Here is a 12402-nt window from a genome sequence, read left to right on the forward strand (position 1 = left end):
ACGCGGACGCGCTGCGGCTGCTTCTTCTTCGTCGTAATGGTGTAATGGTGCACCATTACACCATTAATGGTGTAATTACACCATTACACCATTACACCATTAATGGTATAATGGTGTAATTACACCATTAACGGTGCACGCTGCCCGCGAAGCGGAGCCGCAGGTGGAGCTCCGCCGGGCGTAGCCGGCCGAGGGCCTCCTCGAAGGGGGAGCAGGACACCCATGGAGAGGTTGAGGGAGGAGATGTCGAGAGACGCGACGGCGCGCTGGGACCCGGGCCGCGCGGGGGAGCAGGACACCCCTCGCCACGACGCGCAGGGCTCCGACGAGCTGGCGTTGGACCACGACGCGAGAGCCCCCGATGGGTCTGCGAGCGCCGACCTCACCGCCAGAAGCGCCGCCACCTCCGCCGCCGCCGGCGACCCCTCCTCCGCCGCGCCGCCGCCGAGGACGACGACGAAGAAGAAGAAGAAGAAGTTGATCTCACCAAGGGCAGGGAGGCAATCATGCGAGATGATCGGGCAGGCGCCCTTGTTCACTACAGCGAATGCAGCCTGGACAGCTGTCATGTTTGCAAATGGAAGCATCCCGGTGATGAGCTCCCACAGCACAATGCCGAAGCTGTACACGTCAACCTTTTGATTATATGGTCTGTGCTGGATCATCTCTCTGAAAAGTTAAAATTAGTTGTTTAAGGACGGACCCAGCTAAAAGAAAAGAAACAACTTTTGCTGGCAATTATAGATTTTGTTAAAAAATTTCTTCTGGTCAGGTAGTCCGACCAATATTCTAGGACATATTAGAGATATCCAGCTACTGTTATTAATCACCACACCAGGTATAGATTTCCATATACCTACATTGTCCTTTTGCAAATAGATATGTAGGACAAAGAATATTAAGTTTTCGTGATAAGCAGAGAAAAAAAAAGTATGCGATAGGTAATTTAAACATGAAAACATCAGCATTCTTCATACCTCGTAACTTGTAAGTATACGCCAATATGAACGAATCCAATAGCATATGCATCAAACTTATTAAGTCAATAAATATATTTCATTTATATCTTCTTCTTCTTCGTCGTCGTCCTCGGCGGCGGCGCGGCGGAGGAGGGGTCGCCGGCGGCAGCGGAGGTGGCGGCGCTTCTGGCGGTGAGGTCGGCGCTTGCGGACCCGTCGGGCGCGCTTGCGTCGTGGTCCAACGCCAGCTCGTCGGAGCTCTGCGCGTCGTGGCGCGGGGTGTCCTGCTCCCCCGTGCGGCCCGGGTCCCAGCGCGCCGTCGCGTCCCTCGACATCTCCTCCCTCAAGCTCTCCGCGGGTGTCCTGCTCCCCCTTCGAGGAGGCCCTCAGCCGGCTGCGCCTGGCGGAGCTCCACCCGGGGCTCCGCTCCACGGGCCGCGTGCACCGTTTATGGTGTAATTACACCATTAATGGTGTAATGGTGTAATTTCACCATTAATAGGGTAATGGTGCACCATTACACCATTAATGGTGAAATTACACCATTAATGGTGTAACCATTGCACCATTAATGGTGTAATGGTGCACCATTACACCATTACGACGAAGAAGAAGCAGCCGCAGCGCGCCCGCGTGCCCGCCCGCAGCCGCTGCGTGCACCGGCCCGCGTGCACCATTACACCATTACGAAAAAGAAGAAGCAGCCGTCGGAGATCGCAACGGCGGCCGACGCCGCCCGAGCGGAGCGCCGGGCAGCGCGCGTGACAGCCGCCCTCGACTGGCGCGACGTCCCCGGCTGCGACACCCCGCTCTACCTCGCCGCCCGCCTCCCGCGCGCCCCCACCCTCGCCGCGGCGCTCGCGGTTGCCGGTGCAGACCCCTCCCTGCAGAACGCCGCCAGGTGGACGCCGCTTGGCGAGGCCGGAAATCGCCGTGGCGCACCCCGTGCTCTTACAGGAAGAAGAAGAAGAAGAAGAAGAAGAAGAAGAGGGCGAAAAAAAAAGTTTCCAGCAGGGGGAAGAAGAAGAAAAGAAAAAGAAAAAGAACGAGAGAAAAAAAAAAAAGAACCGCCGACGGGTCCCGGCAGAAAAAAAAAAAAGACACGAGAGAACGAAGAGGAGAGAGAAAGAGGAAGAGAAAAAAGTATAAGGGTATATTTGGTCAGTTTGCTGAAAAAGCGGACCGATCTGCAAAAACGAAAAAGGTGATCCGAATTTTGCAAAGAGCCCAAAATAGGTGAATTTTTTATGCAAAAAGCTATATATATATATATATATATATATATATATATATATATATATAATTGGGGAATTCCTCTTTCTCTTACCCGAAAAGTCTACAACCTGAAGAAAAATAAAAAAAGAAAAAAAAAAAAAAGTTAACAAAAAAGACAAGACTTAGATTATCTACAGGTTGGAGAAACAAATTGTTGTGTAGCGAAAGATGCTAATAGTGTTGCATCCTAAAACGGAATGTGATTATTCTCATCTATATAAATTAATATTTGCTTGAAGTGTTCCAAAGTGTCAATCTATTTGATAATTTTTGAAAAAGTAGTATATTATTCATGCGAAATAGTTAGAACTCAAACTTAAAATATCGAGTATTAATCTTCAAATTTTTAATCAGCTTATTAGGTATATATGAGCGGTGCTAGATCAAGTTTAACGGAGCCGATCGGCGATTCAAAAGTCGCAACATCGAAAACGAGCTGGAAGCACGGAAGGCTCCGTGCTTCCGATAGCATAGTAGCCTCACTCTATATATATATATTATGTCTGATGGAGCATGATCATTGCAATATTATTGTTTAATTTCAAAATGCATCTGTAGCTCATAGAACTCAGGAAAGTAAGAACAGTATATATCAAATGTAAATTTCAAGGCTTCCTATTTTCTTATATCAACTAGAGCTTAAAAATTAGTGCAAAATAATACTTAATAACACATATATTAAGGCACTCAAAATCTTAAATTGAGTCATATTTCTACAAAGGTTACTTTTGCATATTAACTACCAACTTATAACTTAGGGGAAACAACCTTACGAATATCAAATGTTTTATAAATGGAAAAGAATTAAGCACAACAACTGTGTGTTTTCTCCTTTAAATGTTAGTAACAACATGCATGCATTTCCAATTTTGCGTAGTGTGTAGTATAATATTTGTGTAACACAAAATGTCTTTAGTTATAGTTCTACCAACCTATACTTGAAATATTGAAACATAACTCGTGTCGGCGGCTATTTGGTGTATATATATAGATGTTTTGGCTGAAAAGAAACAATGTAAATTTTCAAAATAAGAAAAAAAAACAAATTTGAGCATATACTTTCGAACATCTGGCGTATGCTTAAAATAATAATGTGGTTTCTTACCGATTGTCCCTAGAGCAAGTGGCGTAGGGTTTGGTTCTTGGTACCCAAGACCCAAATTTGAATCCTAGTTGATTCACATTTCCAGCTAAGTTTATTTTTAAATAAAATAAACGAAACGAGTAGCATAGTACTATTTATCTCTCAAAAAAAAAAAATATATGGTTTCTTTTTTGGTGAGATTTTTTTTTTTTTTTTTCATTCTTTGTTCTCTATTTGGATTTTATATTCCGTCTTATTCCTTGAGTTGCTTCACTTTTATAATTATATTTATTTTCCTATTATATGAAGTGCAGCCTTTCTCTCAAAAAAAAAAAAGAAAAAAGAAAAAAAGATCCTGCTCCTAATTAATGCTTCCAACAACTTAATTAGTGTGCTCATTTTCATAATTAATCAAATGTTCAATAAAGAAAAAAAAAAAAAAAAAAACACTGTAAGCAAACTATCAAAACAACAAAACAATACAACTTTGGCAGGTGAAAATTTTGTCATCATATGTAGCGCGTAGAACGAACCTAATATATCTGTGAAAATTTGTACTATTGGAATTGGACATCAACTTGAACGTAAGTTTAAAAAACTGAAGAAAAAAAACCATTTATACTATTCCTTTCCAATCACCTCAAGTGACTTCATTGCCCGGGGGGTCAGCGCGGAGAAAGGGGAGCATAGTTGTCATAAATTGCGAGCGCAGTAGCAGTCTTTATAGCAATAGAGGAATAATATAGCTGGGTTCATCGGTGTCGGCACACTCCGAATTAGGGCACTCGAGATTTACTCCGAAAAGCCTTAGTCGCTTCGTGGGGCCACCTTGCCCACCCGTAGGGTGATTTCTGTAGTAGTACTCCCACGCTGGGACGAATGAAGCCCTTTGCAGTACTGCTGCCGGCCCCCGCGGCCCAGCGCGGGTAGCCCAGCGAATGAAGAGGCGGCCGCGGGCGCCGACGGCGTGGGCGAAGGAGACGGCATCGCCCGCGCGGAGCCGCTTCTCCCGGACAAAGCGGCTCCAGCCTTTGGTCATGACGTAGCTCTGGCTGCTGCTCCAGTAGGAGTACCGGAACCGCCACAGCCGCCCCGTGCGCTCCTCCTCGAAGCTTAGAACCACCCCCTTCCCCTCTCCCACCCGCCCGGGCTGCTGCCGCTGCTGCTGCTGCAGCGGAAAGTGCTTCTCCGCGTGCTGCTTCGGGATCACCAGCCGGTTCAGCTTCCCAACGTCGCTCGGCGTCACGACTTTTTCGAACATCAGCTCCGTCTCGACGTAATTCGAGAGCCCGGTGATATCATTCCGGTCGTGTTCCTCCTCCTCTTCCTCCTTCATATCCGTTGTAGGGGCAGCACAACAACAAACCTAGGAGTACTAATGAGGTGCTCTATATATATATAGAGAGAGAGACTCTTGTGTTTTTAAAAGCACGAGATCGAGCACTTGTATTTATAACTTTTTAGCCATCGGATTATTTCAAAATTTGTGAAGCACGAAAGAGGAGGGGTTGTGAGTTATGAGTAGGAAGAGGAAGGAGTGTAGATTAGGCCGGTTATCGTTGACCATGGGGAGAAAATGGATGGGATATGGGTGGTTGATTGTGATACATAATAATGCTCTTTAATTTGTGTGCGGTGGTGTTTCTCAATTTGTTTCTTTGCCACTGCTATACGTTGCATTTATAACCTTTTGCATGCCTGGGAGATTCTTGGGGAAAAGAAAAAAAAAAAAAAACAAAGTGGTGGGCTATAGCTTTTTATTTGCTAATTTAAGGAATTATATGTTTACCTCGACTCATAATATAATATATTTCTGTAATTTAAAAGGCTAGGCGTATTGGGCTCGAAATGAGTTTGTGATCGTTTATTTAATAACGAGCCCAACACGATCTGAGATAAGCTCTTTCATGTTGGGCTCGATATAACTCAAATATATATATTGATCTTGTTTTATATAGTATAAAGAATTTTCTATTAAAATTTCACGTGATTTGGATATTTCTACACGGTTAAACTTGCAAACAGCTCACTACGGCCATTGAAATTTGTTGATTTTGAGCCCATTCGATCACTAGGCAAATGATATCGAAAAATAATAAAATTTATTTTCTAGGTACTCCAAATACTCTAGATCAAGTTTAACGGAGCCGATCGACAATTCGAAAGTCACAACATCGAAAACGAGCTGGAAGCACGGAAGGCTCTGTGCTTCCGATAACATAGTAGCCTCACTATATATATATATATATATATATATAGATAGATAGAGAGAGAGAGAGAGAGAGAGAGAGAGAGAGAGAGAGAGAGNCAAGGTTAAGTATTTAATATATAGTTAAGTAAATTTTTCTAACGAATTCTAATAACATGAATTTATTTAAAAATATTAAAATTTTTACAGAAATAATATATAAAAATTTAATTTTATCGACATATATTTATAAATTAATATATTTGTAGGAACCTATACACAACTAACCCACAGATCACCAAAAAAGATATTATTATGCTAATAAATAATAAAGTGTTGTACATAGTAGTACTATGGTGGTCAAGCGTGACAGATTTTGTTGTTTCCATTTAAGCCGTTGCATGCGTAGGAGCCACACACCTGGAGCAAAACAGTTGGTCGACGCCTCATCACGAAGACTCCTGCGTTCTCCTCCCACAAGAAAATTAATTTAAGCATTCGGTAGTCGGTAGAAGTAGTTATTTTAATCACTTAACTCCGCGTGAGAAAAAAAAAAAAAAAAAAAAAAAGTGTATATAAAAACTGAGGACACTAATACCAATAAGTTAGCTTAAGCATTTTAGGTCAGTAAATTGGATCCAATAAATTATTAGTATCAATAAATTCTGCCGTTACTTATTGTATCAAAGTAGAACTATTCTGTTTTCCCATCTCACTTCAACTAAAAACTGAATAAAGGAGCAACACTTGCAAACCAAAAAGGAATCAAATAAGGAAAAATAAATAAATACATAAAGCAAGAATTGCACATTCTTTTCATTCAAATGATTGTGTGAGAAGAACTCTCTCTCCAATGTGTTAAATGCTAAGCCACATGGACACCGATATGGGACACGAGACACGACACAACTCAACTACCGCGACTCAACAACTTTTAAGAAATTAGAACACGAACACGACATGAAAATTACTAATAAAATATAATATTATTAATATAATTATATATTTTTATTATGTATAAAATATTAATTTTGGTAAAATATTATTATATTTTTCGTACGAATAAAAGTTAATAAAATTTTTTTTGATAATTCATATATTTTAAGAAAAAAAATCTCCTTCATACATAATTTATTTATATTATCAAAAAAATTTATATGCATTCATGAAAAAGCTAAAATTATTATCATCTTACATTATATATGTATAGAAAAAATAAAATTAATATATATGTATATATATATATGAATTAGGCTGGAATACTATTAATAGTAAAACGCTCTTTTTGCTATCAAGTTTTTAATCCTTGAATGAAAAATTGTAGGGTCAGGATGATGTTAGTCAGTTAGAGTTGAGTGGTCCCGCTAGGGTTGAGTGGTCCCCACTGGGTTATAGTATTTAATTCAATGGTTAAAATAATGAAAAGAGTTGATTCAAAGGCTAAAAAGCTGGTAGCAACAATGGAATTTTGCTACTAATAGTAGCCCAGTCCAACTACTATACTATTAATAGCACGAAGCACTTGGTGCTATCAAGTTTTCCGCCGTTAGATCTACCCTTTTGATCATTTTCATCCGTTAGATCATATTATTGAACCAACCACCCACTCAACCCTAGGGGGCCCACATCATCCTAACCACACATCTCTTAATCCAATGGCCAAAAACTTGGTAGCACCAATAACTTGATGCTATTAATAGCATATTAGCCTAGTTCTATATATATATATATATATATATATATATATATATATAGTGCTTCGAGTTGTTTACCTTCTCATGAAGATTTAACTAAATAGTGCTTTGGGTCGTCGATGAATAAGTAAATAAAATGTGCCTAGATGAACTAAGCCCAACTTGTGGCGCCTCAATATATGGTGCGTGTTTGGCGGTGCGGTCGCGCAAGTGTTCACGGTGTGGCGACTGTAGAAAAGGCTAGTTTTGAAAAAACTCCCGAAGAGCAACTTTCTCAAAAAGTTGTGTAGTGGAGCCCACAAGCAAGCCGCACCGCGCGGCCCAATAAGCCCATAGTCTCATGCTGGATGAAAAAAAAAAAAAAAAAAAAAAAAAAAAAAAAANATGATTTAAACCATTTAAACTACCTAGAAATCAAATTTCACGCACTTTCGATATTGTTTTATATCCATCTAGTAAATAGAAAAATGAATGGCTGAAAATGAATATTCTTTAAAAAATGATGATAGGAGTTTTGTAATCAAGATCAAGAGTATAGATCTTATTTTAAATAGTTTAAAGAATTTTCTAACAAAAATTCAATTGATTTGGATATCTTTACACCGTTAAACGAGTATATATTAATTGTATGCACTATGGATCGGCATTAATTGTATGCACTATGGATCGGCATTAAATGAGTATCTAAGGAGTGTCCAAATTAGACACGTGTCCGATACGGACACGTGAGGCTTACAGAAGTGTCCGTGATACATAGGTTAAATGCCTTGGAATATATACATGTAGTTTATTAAGGTCTAATAGAGAGAGAGATGGGGAGTCTGGTATATTTAGCCCACATATGGCCCATGCGTGTTTCCGATTATTTTTGGGCCTAGGAATCTGTTTCCTCTAATTCTCATTTGCTGTGCTAATATTATTAAAATTTATAATTTACTAATTAATCTTGTTCAATTTATTAAAATTTACTGCATTATTTACTAATAATTTCATATGTATACTTGTTTTTATAAAATTTTATAACTAAATTCAATAATTATCCTAAATAGCTGAATTTATTTGAGAGAATGATAAGATATAAAAAAGTAATTAATGCAATTTTTAATTAGGAAAAATAATTAAGACAGAAACTAAAGTGCAAAAGAATTTATCATAATTCTAACCTTTAGGGTGTGTTTGGTTGGCGTGATCTATATTGGATTACTGAGAATCTTATATAGATTTTAGAGACCGTTTGATTATATGTAATTATAAATACAGTAGCAGTTACAACTACATGAATCCTGTTTGGTTGGATGCAGTAGAAAGCACTGCAAGTATAAATAATTTATTTGGTTGCATGCAGTTGAGAAATAATTTTTAAAATTTTATTATTTTATATATATGATGTTGAGATTACCTCCAATGTAAAAAAGAAAAAAATAATTTTGTTTAAAAAATATTGAGGAGTTAAGCATACTTTTTACTTAAAGTTACTCTTTCCAACTGTTGTAGTTGGAACTGCAGCCAATTTGGGCGTAGTTTGAACTGCTGCAGTTGGGCCTCCTCCTGCAGTTCCTACTACAGCAGTTGGAGTTAAATATATTAAACCAAACACGAAATTTGTATTTACATGCAGTTATAATTGCAGTGTAGTTGTAACCACATGTAACCAAACGAGCCCCTTAGTGTTTGAGCAATTTGGCTAGTAATGGGGTCGGAATATTTTTATAAGGAAAGAAATAAAAATTTCCTCAAAAGAGAGAATCCTAGTAATGAGGAGGGGGTCTTTTATTCCCTTGTGCTGAAAATGTGAATAGACTTTCAGAATTTCCAAACCATCCTAGGTCTTAAATAATAAATTTAGATTTAATTTTATTTTTAAATTTTAATTCACATTTTAAATATAATTTTTAAATTAAAATTTAGATTTTGAATTCAAATCTTAATTTTGGATTCAAATTTTGAACTTAAATATTAATTTTGAATCAAATTTTAAATTCAAATTCAAATTTTGTATTCAAATTTCAAATTCAAATTTAGATTTTGAATCAATTTCAAATTCTTTAATTTAAATTTTAAAATTTAAAATTAAATTTAAATTTAGATTTTGAATATAAATTTCAAAATAAAATTCATATTTGGAACGCAAATTTTAAATTAAAATGGTTAAATATGGAAGTAAATAAAATTTTTAAGCATAAAGGTAATTCTAAAAATTCTTTTATAATAGTGTTTATACATATATGGTATTTTACCACTTGTGAGTTGTGACGGGGTTAGATTTTTCGCCTTAAAAATCTCCATGCGGTGCCAAAACATCGCACACCAAGGCCAACCTTTCCGAATCCTTAGAACGGAAAAACTTGAGCAGTAGGACACCGATTTAGATATTTTAACCAAATATGCTTTTACGTGAGCCTTATTGCTCGGTGTCACGCTTTACATTGAATACCTCGTCGAACTCCACAAATCCCAATAAACGGCTTCACCATCAAGATTAATTGCCTACAGTGCCGTGAGTACATTCCGTCCTAACAGACGAGTCCTTTTCGAAAGTGCTATACCGACGAATACTTCGTTGTTCTCAAGCAAGCCACAAACAGCATCGATCACAAGTTTTTTCTCTAACTTATATCCCATTCGATTATAGCAGAGGATCTCGCTCCCACGAGCCTCGTCCCCGCGACTTGGCCTACACACCTAAAGTGCCCAAATTCAGACCTCCAAATGCCGCAATCTACGAAGGGCTCTTCCGAATATAAGCCCTTCCACAATATATTATATATCTAGTGTCTTATAACGCCTATGGCCATATCGCTTATAAAGTATACTTGTTCGGTCCAACTATATTATCTTATCAAGCCGCACAAACAAGCATCACAAATAAGTGTAATAATTTAGCGAGACATTTCACATGTCAACACTTAATACAATAATTCTATAATACTAAAAATCTTTGATCGGATAACTGTGCTAATCAAATATAAAACTAATTTATTATTGCGAATAATTTTTTAAAAAATTCTTTCTTATTTTGTACAGATAGTATCATTTCTTTTGCCCTTTTTTTTTTTTTGTCTCATTCGTTGCTTAGTATTTTCAGATGGCTGCAGGCACAGCGCGTGATGCTCGGAGCCGCTGTCGGCAATGGAACTAGAAAACCGCAGGCCAGCCAGCCGAAACCGCCGTTGCCAGCCAGCGGGAATTAAACGCCTGCCGTACTCCACGGGTGTAACCATGATGACGTTAACGTTTCAAATTCTAAAAATCAATTATTGCACTAATTCCAAACCTAACACTAACTAACCCATACTCTGTACTGCTATTTAAGATATTACCGTCCATGAAACTCGAGGGAGTGCTCCCTCTTAGAATTCCTATTTTTTATTTTTTTTTATTTTATTTAGAAATAAACTTAGCTAGAAATGTGAATTTACTAGGATTCGAACTTGGGTCTTGAATACCAACCACCAAACCTTTTGCCATTTGCTTTAGAGACGGTAGGTAAAATTCACTAATGTTGGAAAGCAATTTTGTTGATAGTAACATTCATATCATTACAATTGAATTAGAAATTTTTAGAATTACTTACAAAAATTTTCATTCACATTATTTTTTTTCGCTGTCCATCACGCACATGAGACAAATATGTAACATCTTATGAAACCCAAATGAGTGCTTCGTAATTATCTCCCTCTTAGAATTCACCAGTTGAAAGCAAATTTGTATTCTTAAAATTTGAATTAGAAATTTTTAAGGTTACATATAAAAAATTTCGTTCGGACCACATTTCTTTCGCCATCCATCACACAGATAACACAAGTAGATAACACTCGATGAAACCCATACAAGTGCTCTCTAAATATCTCCCTCTTAGAATTCAAGAATTGGAAGCAAATTTGTTGATAGTCCTATTCATATTCTTAAATTTTGAATTAAAAATTTTTAAGGTTATCATAAAAATTTCGTCCAAACCATTTTTTCCACCGTCCATCACGCTAAGACACAAATAGGTAACACCTGATGAAACCTACATGCTCCCTAAATATCTCCCTCTTCAATTCACAAACAGGAAGCAAATTTGTCGAGGGTAATGATCAAATTCTTAAAATTTGAATTAGAAGTTTTTAAGACTTATTTATAAAAAATTTTCGTTAAGATCATTTGTTTTGCCATCCATCACGCTGATGACATAAATAGATAACACCTGATAAAACTCATACGAGTGCTCCCCAAATATCTCCCTCTTAGAATTCACGAATTAGAAGCAAATTTGTTGATACTAACATCCACATTCTTAAAATTTAAATTTCGGGTAACGAATGCAATGTCTAAAACAAGGCATTAAAATTGAATTTTACATTATTGAATATGCTCTGCAATACCAACTGTCCCTAGAGCAAGTGGCAAAGAGCTTGGTGGTTGGTACCCGAGACCCGAGTTTGAATCCTAGTTGATTCACATTTTCAGCTAAGTTTATTTCTAAATGATATTTCTAAATGAAATAAACGAAGCGGGTAACGTGCTACCTATCTCTCTCAAAAAAAAAAGAAAGAATATGCTCTGCAATGTACATGAAGTTCTGACAAATGTAGCTAATTAACCTAATTTAGCACAATTTAAACACAACTCGACCTCTAAAATAGCATACGCACCTAATTCATTCATTCATTCTTTTTTTTTTTCTGCACATTGTCTCGTATTAAGTAACAAGATTTTTGTCATAAAACAATATTATTTAGACAATTTAGAATAAATCTAGAATCTAGAATACTTTTTTATTGCACTAATTCGAAACCTAACACTAACTAACCCATACTCTGTACTACTATTTCAGAGGTTTAGTGCTCCTCCCTCTTAGAATTCACCAATATTGGAAAACAATTTTGTTGATAGTAACACTCATATCCTTACAATTTGAATTAGAAATATTTCGAATTACTTACAAAAATTTCCATTCACATCATTTCTTTCGCTGTCCATCACGCACATGAGACAAATCTGTAATATCTTATGAAATCCAAATGAGTGCTTCGCAATTATCTCCCTCTTAGAACACCAGTTGAAAGCAAATTTGTTGATGGTAACATTTGTGTTCTTAAAATTTGAATTAGAAATTTTTAGGGTTACATATAAAAAATTTCGTTCGGACCACATTTCTTTCGCCGTCCATCACGCAGATGACACAAATAGGTAACACCTGATGAAACCCATATGAGT

At 37.5% G+C, this 12402-nt stretch overlaps 1 protein-coding gene across 1 annotated transcript; it reads right to left on the minus strand.

The window, feature by feature from the left end:
• LOC109714370 (B3 domain-containing protein Os03g0120900-like) lies at positions 3794 to 4999 on the minus strand. The gene has a single exon (XM_020238972.1). It carries the CDS (start codon positions 4652 to 4654, stop codon positions 4040 to 4042), a length of 615 nt encoding a protein of 204 aa, XP_020094561.1. The 5' UTR covers positions 4655 to 4999; the 3' UTR covers positions 3794 to 4039.

Source organism: Ananas comosus, linkage group 8 (genome assembly GCF_001540865.1).
Source record: "Ananas comosus cultivar F153 linkage group 8, ASM154086v1, whole genome shotgun sequence".
NCBI classification, from domain to species: domain Eukaryota; kingdom Viridiplantae; phylum Streptophyta; class Magnoliopsida; order Poales; family Bromeliaceae; genus Ananas; species Ananas comosus.

Bases quoted from the DNA above. Each gene is read 5' to 3' on its own strand.
- LOC109714370 (XM_020238972.1), bottom strand. From the start codon at position 4,654: ATGAAGGAGGAAGAGGAGGAGGAACACGACCGGAATGATATCACCGGG.